Source organism: Clavelina lepadiformis, chromosome 1 (assembly GCF_947623445.1).
Source record: "Clavelina lepadiformis chromosome 1, kaClaLepa1.1, whole genome shotgun sequence".
In the NCBI taxonomy this organism is placed as follows: Eukaryota; Metazoa; Chordata; class Ascidiacea; order Aplousobranchia; family Clavelinidae; genus Clavelina; species Clavelina lepadiformis.
This window is the reverse complement of record NC_135240.1, coordinates 12870710-12889956: the sequence shown is the minus strand read 5'-3', so window position 1 is coordinate 12889956 and position 19247 is coordinate 12870710. Positions and strand designations below refer to the sequence as shown.

At 35.7% G+C, this 19247-nt stretch overlaps 2 protein-coding genes and 1 long non-coding RNA gene across 4 annotated transcripts; 1 reads left to right on the top strand and 2 right to left on the bottom strand.

Moving 5' to 3' along the window:
- Positions 1-1466: 1466 nt before the first annotated feature.
- Positions 1467-7088, bottom strand: LOC143453003 (large ribosomal subunit protein uL3-like). The gene is made up of 8 exons (XM_076954158.1): positions 6959-7088; positions 4167-4359; positions 3841-4009; positions 3292-3427; positions 2831-3017; positions 2509-2628; positions 2261-2403; positions 1467-1772 (listed from the first exon to the last, which is right to left on the bottom strand). The coding sequence occupies exons 1-8, from the start codon at positions 6959-6961 to the stop codon at positions 1518-1520; spliced, it is 1206 nt and encodes a 401-aa protein (XP_076810273.1). The 5' UTR covers positions 6962-7088; the 3' UTR covers positions 1467-1517.
- Positions 7089-11110: 4022 nt separating this feature from the next.
- On the bottom strand, positions 11111-11856 carry LOC143456767 (uncharacterized). The gene is made up of 3 exons (XR_013117085.1): positions 11760-11856; positions 11389-11541; positions 11111-11299 (listed from the first exon to the last, which is right to left on the bottom strand). It is a non-coding gene; the product is annotated as an uncharacterized LOC143456767 (long non-coding RNA).
- A 2107-nt stretch (positions 11857-13963) lies between these two features.
- On the top strand, positions 13964-19247 carry LOC143456741 (ras-related protein Rab-21-like). 2 transcript variants are annotated; one of them, XM_076955193.1, is made up of 7 exons: positions 13964-14135; positions 14306-14475; positions 15581-15640; positions 17050-17157; positions 17300-17363; positions 17591-17734; positions 17855-19247. In XM_076955193.1, exons 2-7 carry the CDS (start codon positions 14353-14355, stop codon positions 18001-18003), a joined length of 648 nt encoding a protein of 215 aa, XP_076811308.1. In that variant the 5' UTR covers positions 13964-14135; positions 14306-14352; the 3' UTR covers positions 18004-19247. The 2 variants fall into 2 exon arrangements, with proteins under 2 accessions (XP_076811308.1, XP_076811307.1); XM_076955192.1 differs by lacking the exon at positions 13964-14135 and having other exon boundaries at positions 14211-14475.

The following is a 19247-nucleotide window of genomic DNA, read 5'->3' as shown; positions in this document are numbered from 1 at the left end:
ATCTGCAGCAAACGTTTCATGAATATTTCAAATATTTTAGGATACATTTTTCACCAAATCGAAAGCCCCACTCGTCACCATGAACATTCGAAATTACAATTCGTCAGGGAAGGGTTGAATGGTATTCCAGTAAAAAATATAAACCATATGACAGTAAATGGCAAACATGGTATATGTAAATTGGTTTAAATTATACTGACGCGTGCACTTTAGGCCAGCACCACTTATCGCCATACAGATTGCACATCTTCTTTGCTGAACAGTAGGATCTTTCAACATTGTACTAGGCCAAACAAAACGCAGCAGAAATTAACCACTGACGAAACGTAAAAAGCGTTTTTAATTTTGACAAGAGCAATCATTTTTGGTGATGATTTTGTTATGGGACTCCGGGGTCACGACTTTAGCATAAGCGCGTTGTACTAATGCATAAGCGCCGAGTATGCTTGCTCTTGTAACTTGACACTGAGTGCGTTATCAGTAAACAGTTATGACATCCCTCCATGCCATTTGCTTCGAAGCGACGTGGAATGTATGCGGAAATTACATCTATTTGTGTGCATTTGGAAAGAATGGTGGCACGTTTAACAAGTTATGCGCTCAAGGTTAATAAGTAAAACACAGCAAAAAAAACCATTACCACCTCATTACATGCAACTACTCTTTCAGCAACCGAGACGGTATTTTTTGTTAGTTTTGATACCGCTTTCCCAGCATGTGGATGATGCAACGCAAATTCACAACACCGTCAAGACATTCGCCCAGACACAGCTAAGGAAGTGTCTTCGAACAACTAAGTAGCGCTTGTCACTCAACAATACGAGTCGGTTGTTACTTAATTTCTAAAACCACCGTTGTCGACAAGAGTGTCTGCAAATTTCTACAGGCGCCACGTAACCAGGCGTTTTATTTATTTTTCCGATCAGCGCGATTCGAGTAGCTGTATATTGGTTGCCTACGCGAATATATCCCACTACACATTTGATCGCAGAAGTTGGTACAACATGCAACGTACATGATACAAGGATTACGTTCTGGATTTAAACCTTAGCAAATTCTGAAAACGGTAAGTTGGCACCTGCTCAGTTAATCTCGCTACTTTTCTGAAAGTGAGCTTTCTGTAATCTTGCTTTAAGACCAGCTAAAAAGAAACCAACGGACATCCAAAGAACTATTTTAATTCTTGATGTTCTTCAGTTGGCTCGTTATGCTTTGATAAACCGTTATCTTCCTATATCTCACAGCGATTTAAATCTCCAACCAGTGCTCAAGCCGAGATAATTTTAACGGTTCCACAAAATTGTTGGTACATTGTTTGATTAATGCTTACAATACTGACGACCAACTAAAAATTATGTGCAAGTTGCCATTTCTAAACCCGCTGTCTTGTGTGACGAGATTAACCTGGCATACGTAGATAAATCGCTGGATTTCCTCCAGTTCTAGCTACAGCTCCACAGCAAATGTCATTTCAAAGGCTTTTTATTGTAAATGGAATTTTAACGCCACCTTGCGGTTTAAGAACTAGCAGCCAAGCGATCCTTTTTGAGCGGACCCATGAAAGTGCGTTTCTCTTCGGGCGTCTGGAAGCGACCATGACCGAATTTGGACGAAGTGTCGATCCATTTCAGGTTCACCTTCTCTAAAGCAGCCCTCTTGGTGTGGGTGATGAGGGACTTGCGCAAGGTTAGCACTCGCTTCTTAGGTCCAATACAGCATCCTCGGATCATTACAAAGTCGTTCTTGACTTCTCCGTAGTGAGGGAAGCCACCCTATTAAAAATTGAATGCATATCATATACCAATTAAACTTAAAAACTTGTATTTGTCCTTAAAGAATATATACCAAATACTGACGGAAATGTGCAAAATCAATCTTGACACAGGTTGAGAAAATATTTAGTAATTTTTCACTTTTTATCTGATTTGGCACATTTCCTCAAGGCTTTAGTGCTTTTTTAAAGTAATTTATTGCCAACCGACTGACCCAAAAGCACAACAACTGAAAAACAACATATTGAAGGCAATGTTATTTCTTTTTGGAAATAGCCCTTAATGACAATTTAGCTTAGGAGTCTTCAACTTTCTTACATCAAAATAACAAGCTGTGGCAGTTTGCGGTTTTTATGATTTCTGTATGACCTGTTTCATTATACATAGGTGGGAAAAAGGATCGTGGAAGTCGTAAGTGATGAGCAAGTTAAACTTTTTTAAGTTTTGATTTGAATACCATAGGCTATGAAGGCAACTGCTCTATGTACCATGGGCGTGATGCTCTTATCAGTAAGATCAGTTTCAGTAGAAGCATTGTTCTTGATCAACTTGCCACCTTCCTTGTGGATTCCAACACCGAGGCGATAAATCTTCTTGTTGATTTCAGTTCGATGATGATAACCCTTTTGTCCTGATCAAATAAAAAATAAACATTAAATATTGTATGACGATATTGACTATTGTTACATGACTTTTGTTGACTTTTTAAAAATCAACCCATTTATTTTTGAAATACCTGATCTGGCAACAGAATATGCCACTCTGGCAGGATGCCAGGCACCAATACAAGCGACCTTACGCAGACCCTTGTGAGTTTTACGTGGTAGCTTCTTAGTATGCCATCTGGAAGTGACACCTTGCAAAATAAATAAACGTTTAAGGATTCATTCAGAAAATAATTCGTAATCAAAGCTTCAGGAGACACAGTCTCAGAAGGAAGGCAGCATTGTGGGTTTCTTCAAATTATTTCAGATTACCCTGGCAGGGGTAAAACAATGCGTATCATCACAAACGTGTTAAAAAAACTTTTAACAATTTGCTCCAAGCATGCACTGTACCTTTTTCACCATGACCTTTGTTGACACCGATGACATCAATCATTTCATCTTTGCAGAAGATGTTTGACACAGAGACAGGCTTTTCCAATAGCTCCCTAGCAAAGTCTACTTTTTCTGGTATACTGCCACCATTCACTTGGATTTCCATAATATGGGCCTTCTTTTGTCGGATTGGAAGAAGTTTCATCTGAACAACAAGTTAAACATTAACAATCAAACCTATCAGGATCATTGAATTAATTCAATCATAACAAATGCTTTCAAGGAAATTAAAACAAGCAAAATTAAGCATGAGGCAGACTGAGCTGCAACAATTTTTTTTATCAGCAGCATCAGAGGGTGCAATATACGTTCAGCACATGGTGCTAACACCACGTTCCTACAAGAGGTGTCAGTGCAACTCATCATATGCAAATACATTTTAAGATCAGCAAAAAAAGTACAAATATAAAAACACAAACCTGAGTGTGAGCGATCACTCGGATAACTTTGCAGTACTTCTTCATCTGACTGAAGTCTCTCTCAATCTGGCGTTTGCCATCTTCATCTTGCCACTTACGGCAAGACTTGGTGAAAGCCTTCTTTTTGCAAGCATACCTATTCGTGTGGGTGTAGGTGCAGTTGGAAAAAGGGGAATAAAAACAATATGGTTAGCCTACTTCATCTCATCAGCAAAACTGAGCGGAGACAAAAAGGCAAAGTGGCGATAGTGGTGACACAGCTTCCATAATCAACATGGAATTGGTTGAAATGTTGCTGAGCTCCACTGAGAAACACCACTGTTTCCAAGCTCATCAGTACAGCGAAGAAGCTGCCTGAGAGGAGCGAAGGCAAAATTTTTTGTTAGATACATTAACCAAGTTTAACCAATACTTTATTTTACAATGTAATCAGAATTAAGACAATCAGCAGTGTAGTCAGACCGCCCGTCTTGTTATCATCACAAATACTGTACGTTTCATAGGTAAAATCACAAATGTACATAATTGTTACGACCAACATCTTCCTACCAATTCTTATAGAAGCGACGTTTGCACTCATCACTCAAATGCTCAGCAAAAATAGTCTTTAAGGTGCGAAGGCCACGAGGTGTTTCAATGTAACCAATAACACCAATGACGATCATTGGCGGCGCCTCAAGTATCGTAACAGCATCGACAACTTCTTTTTTGTTCATTTCTGCAATTTCAATGTTTCTTTCAATTTCACATAAGTTACAAACAACTTACAAAAGTAATGTATCACAATCGACAGGGTTAGCACAATATGCTGGCAAAAATTTATTGCACGTAACTGAAACAGGGTCTTACAAATGCAATAAATGTTAAGCACTTACTTGAACCAGGACGATCAACATCTCTTACAACATGGGTCATACCAGCCTTGTAGCTGATAAAGGCAGTAAGATGACATGGTTTGTTGGGGTCATCACGTGGAAACGACTTGACTTTTCCACGATGACGTGAGGCCCTTTTCCTGGGAAGGAAACCCAAAGAACCGTGACGAGGTGCAGAAAATTTTCTGTGCGACTAAAAATAAAACTCAGCAGTTAATATTAATCTGCCAGCAGATGACCACAATTTTCATTGAAGTTGGTGTTAACACAGACTAAAAGTAGTACAATAACATTGACAGTTTTATCACTAGCAAGCAAACTCCACATTGTTTTAGTGTTGGTTTGGAAGTTTATGGGTAAAAATCCAGCTTTTAAAATTTCCCATTTAGACATTCAAATTTTGCATGCATTGTTTTCCAACAACTTTTTTTTAAAACTAAACCTTTAGTTAGCAAAGAGTTGATTTTATATCACTGCATGCGCCTGTCATGAACTAATTCATATGCATTTGACAACTTAAAACAAACTTTGTAGAAATACCAGATTTCTGGAGGCTCTACTGGAAAGTTTGCATTTAGTGCGCTGGATAAATTTAAGTCAAACCACATAAAACTAACAGTATGAAATATACAGCAAGTTGCAGAGTTTACAATAAGGACAAGCAGTGCGTTGTAAGCAGGCCTGCCAATGTCAAGGTGCGTGTGGACAAAATTGTATTATTTCATAACTTTAAACTCACTATCAAAATTATCCATAAATGAACAAAAACCTTTTTACAATGTAAAAAAGGTAAATTTGTAGGAGTTTTTTTATACCTAAAAGATAATTTCACATAAATTTATTAAGTACAAATATTTATGCTTAAACAGGTCTTTTTACCGTAAGTTAGACATTATAGGCTACAAGACAATTTCCAGAAAAAAAACTCTGTGCTTTCACTGACCAACAAAAAACAGTCGTTGAAAATTTGATTTAGTAAAGCTTAAAACTTTAACACTACCTAGAATTTCAAAAAACACAAAGTTTAAGCAGATCGCACATTCCTGCACTCATGTTTATAAATAAGACTGTTTTGATATTAATTGCAACCAGCATACAGAATTGGTTTGAAATTAGTAATAGCAGTTATAGTCCATTAACCAGGAAGGTGTGACTATGAGCCTATGGCCTTTAAGTATACTCTTTCTTACACAAGAGAGGTCTATGCAAAAGATTGGCCAACAGTCTTAACTCCTACAATGATTATGTTATATTTATTACATGGACAGTATGCATGCAATTGTTGTTCCACATGAATTGTGAAACTTTCTTTAAAAGCACAAGACTTCAACACTATACCTAAAATACTGCATAGTGTTTTAGGGGCTACGACTAAACATTCCATCTCATAATTGTGCCATGAGAGGTGATAGTTTGGTTTTATGGGGATTAGTTCTAAATGAATATAGACTTTGGAAAAAATGTCATTCCAGTTAAAAAAAATGTTTATTTCAATTCACAACCTAGTTTAGTAATCTAATCATGAGAAGTTTAGGTCAGAGGGGATTAGTTCTAGGTAAATTTAAACTTTGCAAAAGTAGTTCTTTTTATATTGAAACTAAGCAGTTTTTTTTTATTAAATCCTTTTCAAGTTACCGCCTACATTTTTTTTGGGTGGCAAGATTTTTTTATCACATACTTAAAAATGGTAAACTGTTAACCCAGTTTGATTCTTTTTTAAAGAACCAACGTTCTGTGCATTGGATTGAAACTATTTTTATTTACGATGAGATGAGTTGCGTATGAATTTCTTCATACAATAAAAAAAAATTTATAAAATATATTGCCAAGTTCTTATTTTACAGTGCTTTGAATGATATGCACTGGGCTGTCCGGTATGACATCTAGATACGTGGTCAGCGAAGTATGCTTAAGAGTTTGCATGTAATCTACAGCACGTTACACAGGCTAATTTTGTTTGACATGCGAAGCTAATTTTAAATAATCCATCTGAAGTTATAGAAATTGAATTATTACATATAAACGCACTGCAGATAGCATGCAACTTAATTATTTATTTTACTCTCAAGTGCATAGGCTTTAAACTGCTGAAAAATAACTACGTAACATATTTTCAATATTTATTTTTATCGCTTAGGGAAATTAATTATTTTTACAGATTAGTGTAATTGTCGTTTACTGTATTTTCCTAATTCAGTAAATTAGATTTCTACTGCACCAGCCGCTGTTTGCCGAATTAGAAAAGATTAATTGCAGAGTTTAGTGCACAACCACATGATGCATTTGTATACTAGACCACATCTATTCAAATTGCGAGGTCATTTGCTTGTAAAATTCTGCACCTGACCCCAATTGCTTAACAGCCATTCACCGTTACGAAACTACGAATTCAGACACTGTGAATCAATACTTTTGAACACTGGCAACCATCCCTACGGGCATTTTATTTTTGCACTACCTGGTTATAAGTTGGCATAACTATCGGTAATTAAGTAATTACAACGCTAAATGGCGTTGTTGGTCTATCTTTTTCAAGACTAACGTCACCCTGGCTGATATGCAGAGGAATATGAGATTCGGATTATTTTGTTCGTGGAGAAAACGTAGTAAGCCACTGACACTAGCCTTTGTAAATTTACAAAGCTACATTCAGATAATACAATTTAAAGAAAAGATTTACTAAATTCAACTCAGAGGCTATGCTTCACGTACGGACTATATATCAATTACACAGAAATAGAAAGGTGCAAGAAGTTAAGATGGAAAAGATTATAACTAAATATACTACTTACCATCCTTCAACACAGCCAAACGAAAAGGACCGCCTGTTGCAAAAAAAACACGTTGAACATTCTAATAGCATCTAGCGACCTCTAACGATGGGGATTATTTTAATTTTAAGAGGGTTACACTTTTCTGCCGCTCTATGGACTACTGCCTTGTCGTGGCAGAGGAACTTAAGTGCCTCGATGAAATTTCCAACAATACTGAAAAAACTTTGTTCCCGTAGGGATACTGATTCAAGTCGAAAGTAAGTGGGCAGACTAAAATAGGTCCAAAAAAAAACCATGGTTATACACAAAGATGTCAGTCAAACTTAGAATCGACCTTAGCAGGCGCGGAGCCTCTTGCCGATTTTAAATAACTTAATTTAATAATAATAATAATATTAATAGTAATAAAGTTAACCAAATTTTTACTTTTTGCAATAGAAATTCCATCAAAGCTTTGCTTTGTTATATATTTTCATCAAAACATTCTCTCACGAGAACAAATAAAAAACAACACTGTGATTTGCGCTAAATAATACCTAAATTGTTATTTTTTCTTTTAATGCTAAGCTGAGTTTACACCTACCGCACAGCCGCGGCGCAACTCAACTCTCCGTTCTCTGTTTACACTTGGCGTAATCTAAACCTGGCATAATTGCTCGAATCGGAGTGAAATTACCTTGTCGTCGTAACGATGGCGTGGTAAGAATCTGGATTAGGAATAGCAGTTTTAACTGAGTACATGCTGAAGTTTTTTCAAGACGTCACCAATTGCAGCCTGCTGTTTTTAGTAGCACCTTGCAATTGTTGACGGAACGGTGTTGATGATCGGCATTGCACCCTGCTATTAATGACGTCATGTGGTTGCTAATTAGTGATTTAGAGAGGCAGCTCGTAATTATAAGAAAGTTTGTTATTACTGTACAGCAACTTGTTGTTTTCAAATAGCACGGTTTTGTTATTGTTTATTGCTCAGGAATTGACAGGCTGCTGTTGGTGTTGTGTAACGCCAGGCAGCCTCGCAATGCACATATTGATAACATTTGTTTAATTAAAAACGCCTCTTGCAACTAGTCAATCATCAATTACTGAAAAATATAAAAATATTGTCTAAAATGAGTATTAAATTCGCCGAACCGAGTCTTGCAATAGCAACTTTCCATTGATCTGAAACAGATACACACTTGAACCATGCTCGAACACCCAACAACCCTGGTGATGTCACATCCACTCCCACACAGTTTTTTGAAAACGGTTTTGCCAATAACTCGTTAAGGAAAATAATATATAAATTTCGATTGTATTTACGGAATCAGTATAATTTCATTCTTTTTTAGAAAAGAGTTGGAAAATGACTTCAGTTCCCTTTAGAATTCGACTTGACTCGTGTTAACGAGGCAATTTCGGTTGACTTGACTCGACTCACAAAACAAATTATTTCAAATCGTTGTAAAATCGGTTGTTATATTTGTAAAAGAATTTGTTCAAAAATAACTATGCAACTTTAGACTTATCCTAAAACCCGACCATGGACGCTTTGTTGCAAAACAACTGATTTAAGCCTATTTCAATAACGGTACATGGACAATTAAGCGAAAACTTTGGTATTGTGTAAAAGCGTCCATGGGCGCTTACGCAAAAATCATCCATTTTCTACCGTTCATGGACGATCCGTGGATTGCGTAGTGTCCAGCTTTTACCCGGTGCCTCTGTCAAAAGCTAACACTTGGAAGAGGCTCCCTGCAGAGTGTGGAACCCAATTAATTCACACTTCTATTTTGGAGAACTTAATGGACATGTTGAAACTGATGAGCATATATGAAAGGGTGTGATTGGAAAGCATGGTGATGCAGAACTTTTTCAGGAGAATAAAAGTTGTTCTTTACAGCTATGTTGTAACATCGTTCTTAGCATTATGAACACTTACTTTTCCAAAACAGAGATGTAGGCCTACACAAGTATACCTATAGCACTGGTATAGTGCACAACAGCGGTTGTTGAAAGATTTTTATTTCAGGCAACGTTTTTTTCTGTAGTGTACTATGGGGATGATGGTGGTGTAAATTGCTTTTAGGTTGGCCTAAAGCCAAGACTAATAGTCTTACTGTTTGACTCCGAGATAATTGTCCTTGACTCCGTTGCGTTTACTGTCTCTATAATGTTTCTTCAAATCAACACCAACTTCATAAAGTCTAATTGTTATATTGTCCGAATAGGTTGTATCAAATTAGAAACATTTACACCATCTTTCCACATTTAAACATCGCTATAACTCGAATTCAGTAATGATTCCAATTCCGAATAATTCAGTAATAACTTCAATTCAGCAGAACAAAAGAAATCCTAAGAGAAGAGAAGTTTAGAAGAGAGCGATTTAAAACGAAACATTAGCTTTTATACTCCCGTATTTTAACCAATGAGCGAATGCCAAGTTAGCTTTACCATCACACGTATACACTTGTCCATGTTACATTCTAAGCTTTTATCACAAAGAATTAAAATCGATTTACATCGGGTACAGAAAGCCACTTGACACACTTAACTACGTCACATGTCGATTTGTAACTAAGATTGAATAAGGATTAAACTAGTAACAATACATTTCAAATTTGTTTAGAATTTGACTAGGAACACAAAAATTGCTTAACAAATGCCAATTATAGAACTTGTTTAATTTGATTATATCTAAACGCCACAGTACGTTGGAGTTAAAAGAGGAGCTTAGCTATCTATCGATCACCACCTGGTTGTTGCAACCCGCATTTTTGGAAACCTTTCGTACACTTGTGGCGGTTGGCACCATGTCAATGCCATGATATTGGACAGTTCTCTTAAATTTCTTTGTGTTACTGAGTTCTTTACATTCCTTAGTTAATTTCGCGTTGATTGATTTAATTTATATTCCAATCACTCATTTATTTATTTCTTAAGTTGGATGTCCAAAATTATTATCTTTAATAACATATTAGAAGAAATCATGTCTAGCCTACACTATTTTACAAAACATACTTTTCAGAAGAAAGTGATTAAACCAAAACCATTCCTATTAAACCCACAATTTGTAATTTAATATATCACTACAACCGCCACAGTAGGCTGTTTGTCGGAAGAGCCTCCTTAGTAATTACTGAATGGTAGGGACGGCTACACACTCAACACGTCATAAAACCAACTGATCTCCTAGAATCGAGAGGGAAGCCTTAGCAGACATATACGTAAGAAAGATCTTTGCTGGCAACATGTCAACCAAATTAAATTAACTTTCAAAGTGCACAGAGGACATCTAAATATAATGAATGCGGTTTAGAGCGGCGATCCCGGTTTCAGCTATCTTGCATTGAGAGCAGGTGGAAATGGTGAGGCGAGAAAGAATGAGAAAAGGACCCCGTGGTGGAACCAGGGGATTAAAGAATCCATAAAAGCGAAGAGGTCGACCTTCAAAGCCTGGCTCCATGACAGGTCATCGTATGCTTAAGCATTCGCAATTGCGAGCTCGGTACACTAAGGCGCGAAAAACCGCACAAGCAGTAAAACAGTCTGTAATAGAAAGGGGTTGCCTATATGGAACCTGAACTTGAGGGATTGACCCACTTCACTAGAATAAGTATTCGTTGAAACGTTTATTGCGGGTGATAATATATGAGTCTCATGAGGTCGTTGTCTGCTTTTCTCACCCACAGATTCAATTGTTCACCTTGACGGCTTATTGTCTGAAAACTAGCTTCAATTAGCAGTGATCAATATTATAATGACTTGTTTCCCACTGCTATAATATATGATCAAAGTCCTTGTTGGCTTGTAAAGTTGACAATAAAGTTGTCTATCTTAACACTGAACTTCTTCAAATTGAATTCAACAATGGTTACACAGGAATGACAACTGTAAATACTGATTATATTGAAGTTTCTTTGAACAATTACATTTAGACAAAACATTGGCACAGCCACAGCATAAAGACGTCCATGTTGCAGTGATGATCTTAGTAGAAAGAATGCATTGAACAGCTGTGCATAGGCCTAACTCACACAAGATAGGCAGGCACGACATCTATGTCACGACTTAAAACGGAAAACAGGAAGTCATCGACGCGCAATGCCATGCATCTCTGACGCCATGCTTCGCAAAGCAGACGTCCGAAAACAATAATTCTACACTGTATTCGATCTGTATACCATAATATCCCCTTACTATCACAAGTCCAAACATAAGGCCTGGAAGAAACTTTGAAAAAAGTTCGAGCAAGACCGTAGAACGGCTAGCTAAGTTTTCTGGCAAACCAACCGCAGACACCGGGACAGAAGATCATCTGCTGCAAAGTGTCAACCTCAGTGGGGTGGCCTTCTAACCAAAGAACAAGATATCCTTGAAAGATCAAGAGAATACTTTGATTATAGAATAACAACAGAAAATAATTCTATTAAACTCAGTCGCAGAAACACCAACTCACGCACAAGCAGTATATTTCGGAGAAAAAAGAAATCTCGATGAGGTCGAAGTTACCAAAGCTGCAAGATTTCTGAAAACTGGTAAGGCGACTTGATATGACAAAATCCGACTTGAAATATAAGGTCATGTACCAAGGCGGAATCTTCTGGCTTATTCACCTGTGTCAAGCGACAAGGAGTTTCGGTAAAACAACAAAACATTGGCAAATGGGAGTTATCATCCCAATACATAAGAAGGGTGACAAGTAAGGGTGTTCTAATTTATATGTATAAATATATAACAAAACCCGTCGTTAAAGATACGTGGTTATAGTTTAATTTAAGACATAGATATATAATAGCAACTTTCATGTGCCCAGTTTGATAGTTTAAGTTACCTTTAAACAAATAAAAAGCCATAATTATTCAAACATTCGCAGTGAGAAATAAAGTGCGGGGCAAGTCCAAAAACAAGTTGATCTTATATGAAAGAACACTACTCACTGAATATACTGGTAAAATAGTTTTGAAAAATAATTATTCATGGCTATGTAATTAAAAGCGAAATAGGCCTTAATTGTGACGTAGTTCAAGGCTCTTGTGATGTCAGTGGTAATTACAGACAACATTCATAAATTTAGCAGTATCTACTTTATGACATGTATGTATCGGTTACAGGTGTATAGATTGCTCTAACTGCCCACAGCTTGATGGGTGAAGGTCTATAGCCCAACCACGACCATCAGTACAGTACAGGTTTGACGAGTAACCTATGCGATCCATGGGGTACCTTAACTTCAGGGACGCAAATGATTAGGCTACCTTTTATGTTTGAAACAATCGTAATTTATTCAATTACATTGCTACACGTTGCTAATCTCTTCACATGACGGCTAATTGGACATATTTTAACTCCTATGATCTACACTTCTGACTTTAGTTGACTACCGTGCAAGGAAAGCAACAGCAGTAGCATGTTGTCAAACAACTTGACTAATCTATGACATAGCAAGAGCCTTGATCTAAGACAGCGTGGTCCAACTGCAGGCCCGCGGGCCAAAGTTGGCCCGCGAGCACCGATTTTTTGGCCCACGAACTGATAGTCAGCTTTGATAGTCGCTATTGTCGAGGAAGAACCTCGACCGCAGATGTCACATTGATCAGCATTTAATAGCTAAGTAGCTAAATAGCTAAGCTCTTCAGTTCTAATTTAAAAACATTGGCCCGCAAGATAAAAAAATGTTCTGATTTTGGCCCGCGATGAAAAGAAGTTGGACCACGCTGATCTAAGACTTAGACTAAGTTACAATGAAGGCCAAAAACTGAGACTTCTTGCGATTTTCTTTTGCTCGATAACTACCTAACCAGGAATTGTTTTTCAAAAATACTTTTCCAGAATGTTTAGTTAATAGTGTTGTTTCATATAAGATGAACTTGTTTTCGGACTTGCCACTTGCTTTATTCCAAGTGTTCTTCAAGTAAAAAACCTTTTTGTCTAACTCTAATTCTATGATTTGATTTCGATGTTTCTCTCACGTGACAATTATGAGAAAGTGTAAAGCGATGGCTGAATTCATTTCATAACATTAGGTTAGGCAAGCCTAGATTAGACTACAGTCAGGTGGTGAACCTGTGAAACGGGGTAACCTTAGTATGTTGAAGCCTTGAATTACGATATTCGTTTGTTTTTGACAGAGTTACTACAGTAGAACATTAAAAAGAAAGGTCTCCAGGTTGGCTCGGTAGCTGATTTAGGCCCTAATGGTTCGAGCGCTGCAGCTTTGCACAATAGATACGGCTTGCATGTCCTATAGCCGTAGCCTATTCCGTGTTCGATATCCATTGGCGCTATACCGTTGTAATACCAGGTTTAAGTAGTGAAATGACTTTCCTCAGTCCAAAGATAAATATTATCATATCATGAAATACCAATATACATTACTTGAAAGTTGTTGCATATAGGATCGAGCCATAATGGAAAGTGTGGCACCTACGGTACATGCATGAATTCAAAGATTCATAAACGTGCTCGCCATTTATTTTAATTGTCACACCGATTTATAATAAATATTCACAGAACAACTGGCATTTTGAACGCAAATTTATAATAAATAAACTAAGTTATAATAAAGCTTCTGTGCACACCATCACTTCAAAATTTAGTTTGTTATTTTACAAATTGGACATTCTACTACTTTAAAGTTAATGCATCTAAGATTTTAACTCTGTATATTTGTGAAAAAAAAACTTTCACTTTTTACCTACACTTGTTTCTGTTTTTCTAACATTAGATTTTCTGTTTGCGACATTACTCGATAATGATATAAATGTAGAAACCTAGAAACTTTGTTAAGTTTAACATTACTTTTTATCTCAAAACACTTAACACAAGCTTGTTTTGTCAAAAGCAAATAAGTATTCTTCATGATATGTACAAAAGCTCATGCTTAGTAAAAAGCATTGTTTTAATCTTAAACATGTCTAGAAAGCTGATGGTGGCTGAACCATGTTAACATAGTATATAATAAAACATAAAAACACTATAGAAGTTGGCACTCTATAGGGTTTACTTTAATTTTTATTCTCCTTCACAGGCATAACCTTGCTTCATCAGGTGTATGCTAAAAGATCTTAAACATGTTATCTGTTTAGTGCTATTGAATTTTAATTATGATTAAAAAGTTTTGGTTTTGTTCATATTCAAAAATCACAATGTTACCAAAAAAATGGATTAAATTCTGACAGTAATCGACTGCAGCTGAATCTTAACAAAAGTATGTTTTGGTAATATGATCAGCAATCTACCTTGTAGTACGTATTTTCAGTGTGCATCGATTAGTGTTGTTAATAAAAACTTTTTTTAAACAGATCTGGTAATTCTTGATAAAATAGCACCGAAGAGTAATGTAAAGAATTATTAACTACTAACAACTACTGATTAAAGGTTGTTCCTTGACACTTGAAAAGCAGTCTGGAAATTCATGCTTTATTATGGCCACAAGGACAAAAAATTTTAAGGTTGTTTTGCTTGGTGAAGGTTGTGTGGGAAAAACTTCTTTAGTACTGCGATACTGTGAAGACAAGTTCAATGACAAACACATTACAACCTTGCAGGTTTGTAAGGATCAGCTAAAGCTGTCCATATGCAGGGCCATTGATTTTGATTTTTCCCAAAGCTGCAAATGCCTATTTGGGGTGAATTATGACTTAATTGGCAGGATTAGACGTTATAGGGTTTACCTGTATCATATTTTTAATAAGAATTATTGTAGGTTTACTGATACTTCTAGATCACATACATGAAGTTCGCCATTGTTATAGCGATAAACCTACTAAAATCGTTGTGGCTGTTAAGGGTCAGGCTAACATGAATATAAATTTTAGTCTGACTGAGCATTGTAAAGCGCTTACCCTAGTTAATTATTTAAAGGCAGCTTTATATTAGTCAATGTCTATACAGGTGCATGAACCTCGTGACACAAGCTGAAAATTCAAATGATATATCTGAGCCGGATGACGTTAGCTACCATATTATGATTGCTAATTCTCAAGTCATCATATTTTTGTCATCATATTCACAAACTATTCGATCCTCAGACCAATATTAAAAGAAAAGTACCCCTACCTGGTCCCTCAGTTGTTAGTTGAAACAAAACCAAGACAAGCTGCCTAGTGTCCACACCAATTCACTAGTCATTAGATTATGCGCCCTTTCACTGCAGTTCCTACAAAATAAAATAGTAGAAAACCTGACTGGACTGAAATTTACTATTTTGTTACAAAAAAGGTCTTTCCTTCACAGCTCTGAACACACACAACCTCTTCGAACCTCAAACTATTGTGGCAGCCATTACACATTATGATGCAACAAATACGTTCATTATGAATGATGTCATATAGTTTAGATAAATCAACTAACCCGGATTTCCAATACCTTTTTGATGACAAAATATGACGACCTTATTGCACTACAGACATGGAAAAGTAATGCGGCCCGATAACGATTTCCTTACGGACCGATACTGGCCCGCGGCCCGGTGGTTGCCGACCGCTGATCTACAGTACATAAATTACCTCGGTCTTACCCATGGGCCATGACTGCACTTGCACCTCAAATTCGATGGCCCTAACCATATGTATAAAGTATTTAGCTTCACTGCTGGTAAATGATTTCTGAACTGGTTATGTATATATATATACATATTTTTCTTTTCTGTAGGCATCCTTTTTGAACAAAAAACTAAACGTTGGTGGAAAAAGAGTTAATCTTGCCATTTGGGTAAGGATAAGATTATATGTCTTTTTATAATATGGATAGCTTTGGTTGCTGTAGTTTGTGTGTTTGTTCTTAACACAACTTTCTATGCAAATGGAATAGGCTTCTATATATTGGACCTTTGCACTCTATTAGTTTATGTATCGTGCATAATTTACTAGCTGGAACCATAGAATTTGCCTCAAACTTAAGTTAAAAAGCAATTTCATGTGGTATTTTTAAATTACATTATTAGGCTTGAACACCAAAAACACTGGTGACGTCACATTCACTCCCCGCACAGTTTTTTTGAAAATGGTTTTACCAATAACTTGTTAGCGAACAAAGATAGAAAAAGTTTGTTTATATTTTCGGAATCAGCGCATCTTTGTCTTTTTTTAGAAAATATTTTGAAAATTACTTCAGTTCCCTTTAAATGTAAGAGTAACTTGAGCTAACAAAGTGTTACTTAGGTAAGATAGCAGCAAAACTTAAAAAAACAATTGGCTAGATAATAACATTTGAACCTAAAGCGAACCGTATTTTAACAAGTTTGTTGAACCTAAACTTGGAACGGAATAAACTTGTGCAGCCGATGTTAACTCAAACTGGAGGAAACCGCTAAAATGAAATTTTGTAAAACCTGAACTGGAATTAAACCATTTTCAACTGCGGTTCGACTCCTTGGTTTTGATACTTCATTTGTTACATTTAATAATTTCCCCTAACACAGCCTACTGGGGTTGAACAAAGGGCTTACGTATCTGTTGGGTGACAGGTTCTGCCTTCTATAAGAATTTTGTGTATCTGTACAGTTGGTACATACCTGTTGTTACAAAGGCTTTTGTGGCTGATACGCATAAAATCACAGATAAATATATTTGGCATACTTTATTATTTGCTTGATATTATCCAGTATTATGACATTATGAGATAAAACCGTTCAAGATTGAAACTTTATTACCAGTTATGGCCATATTTCATACTAATGTTTTTCCTATTCTCTATGAAAGACACCATATCCTCTCTTATAAAAGCAATATATATATAATATAAACTAAAATTACAAACATTTATGAAAAAAAATTGTTTATCTATGAACATTTTTGTTAAAAGTCCTATAGTAATCATAGGATAAATTGTTTCCGGAGTCTATTGGCTGTCCTGTGATGTTTATTATATATCTGTTAACCTGTTGCTCCACCTTGTCATCATTAATAATAAAAACATTGGCAACAATATTTTCAGTTAAGATAACAAGTACAGTACTGGTAATTAAATCTGACATTCGTTAATGTTTAATTTCTTTAGTTCTTTTAATGTTATTTTTCAACTTTTTTTAAAATAAACAAACTACTGCAAAGTTTGGCTCTGTATTGGCTATATACATTGGCGCTAACATGTGACAAATTTTGTTGTATTATGTAATACAGGACACAGCTGGTCAAGAAAGGTTCCATGCACTTGGACCTATTTATTACAGAGATAGCAATGGAGCTATTCTTGTTTATGATATAACTGATGAAGATTCATTTCAGAAAGTATGTAGATATGTTCAGATGTGACGATTCCTGATAGTTCCAACATTTTGGTTAAAACTTCAATGCCTGGTTTTTGATCATGTCGTGGCATACATTTGAGAAGAATTAGTAATTACAATCTTTCATTTTATACCATTATTAGGTTAAAAATTGGGTAAAGGAGTTGCGAAAAATGCTTGGGCAAGATATCTCACTATGCATTGCAGGTATTATGAGATAAATTATTTCATACATACTATACATTGCATAGTTTATTTGATCTTGGTGCAATAGCTTTTGCTGATTAAAAAGTATATAAAATTACCTGTAAATATTTTCACGTAATGAATAGAAAAATATTCACAGAATAACTTTTGATAACTTACTTTTTGATGTTACATGATGTTGGTAATGCAGTTTGTCTTTGAAAGTAATTATTAATAAATGCTTTTAGGAAACAAGATTGATTTAGAAAAAAGTCGACATGTATCAGTTGAAGAAGCTGAAGAATATGCCCTCAGTGTTGGAGCAAAACATATTCATACTAGTGCAAAGCTCAACAAAGGCATAGATGAATTATTTCTGGCACTAACCAAACGTATGCCATTGTTAATTAAGTTAGTTAATTTTCAGATATAATTGTTGTATAACTACAGGAATTTGTGTAGATGTAGTAGAGCCTTTTTTCCTAACATTATCCTGGTTTATTATTTTGCAGGTATGTTGCAAGTATCAGACACCCAAAGCCCTGTTCAAAGCACAGGTAATAGCAGCGGGACTGGAAGAGGAGCTGGAAGAAGAAATGTGGTTCAAGTCGTTAATGAAGATGAAGCAGAACAACCACAAAAATCGGGGTGCTGTAGCTGATACTTTAAAACTCTCACAGACTCTGCAATGTAAAATTTTTGTCTTGGAATGGGGAAAAACTAACTGATACCTGATTTTAACATCTAGAGTGTTAAATTGAACCTTTATTAAGGTTTAAAAATGGTGAATTTACAGTATCATATTTAAATTGACTATTTTCAACGTTTTAGTGCACAAACAATATTAGTTATAACAGAGCAGGAATTACCAAAAAATTTTCAATTTTAATCCTGACGTGATTTGCATTAATTGTTTTGGTATCGTGTTGTTCAGTAATAATAGTTTGTATCACCAAATGCTTTCACATGATTTTCTTCACCAGAATAGTCATTATACTAGTTTACTAAGTTCTAATTTAATTAAGTTTTGATTTTCATAAACGAATATATATATTATAGAAATATGTTACTCTATACAACACTCTGTATGTTACCCAAATTACAGTATGTGCCTTTGATAGGCTTGAAATGTGAACCTGAAATGTTTACTATACTCAAAGCTATTTTTTATGTTCTTTTTTAAATCCTAAAATTCCTTTTTTCAGTTTTTCATTAAAATCAGTTGTGTATTGGATAGATTCGCACAGGATTGCCGTCCCCCACCTCTTTCCGGTGGGACTTTCGATCCCCTTAGTTTATTTCACTGCTATGTTTTTCTTTTTGATCAATGGTCCTAATATTTTGTGAATTTGTCATGGATTAACTGCATACAAAGTGAATTTGTCTTGACAACGAGACTATTAGCTTGAAATTCAAAGGTAGCACGTTGAAGTTAGATATCGGTGAGTTATCACATCAGAATGTTTTTTGTGATATTCCGCAAAACAAGCTGATGTAATTAGTGGAACTATTCTTATTTGCCTTGCACTTTTTCCATTGATGCAATAGTCTTTTCTGTAGAAATTGCATTTGTGAAGGGATGAGGTTTAATTGTTTATAAATAAAGCTAGCAACGAATTTTATGACCATTCAAATTTCCAGCGCCCATGTGATGGTAACCGTTAATAAAACCTTCAAATTTCATGCATACCTAACATTGATGCTCTTGATTGTGAGTATAAGATTGGTTTGGACTTGTAAGAAGACCATGTATGGCTTGGCTTCTTTTGGTTACTGCTGTACAACACATGAAACATTGTATGTTGTGAATAATTAAACGTTGAAATTTGATGCCATTTTATGTGATTTTATTTGTTTCTTAAGTGAATGTTATATTATAATTAAATTATTTTACGTGTGAGGCAA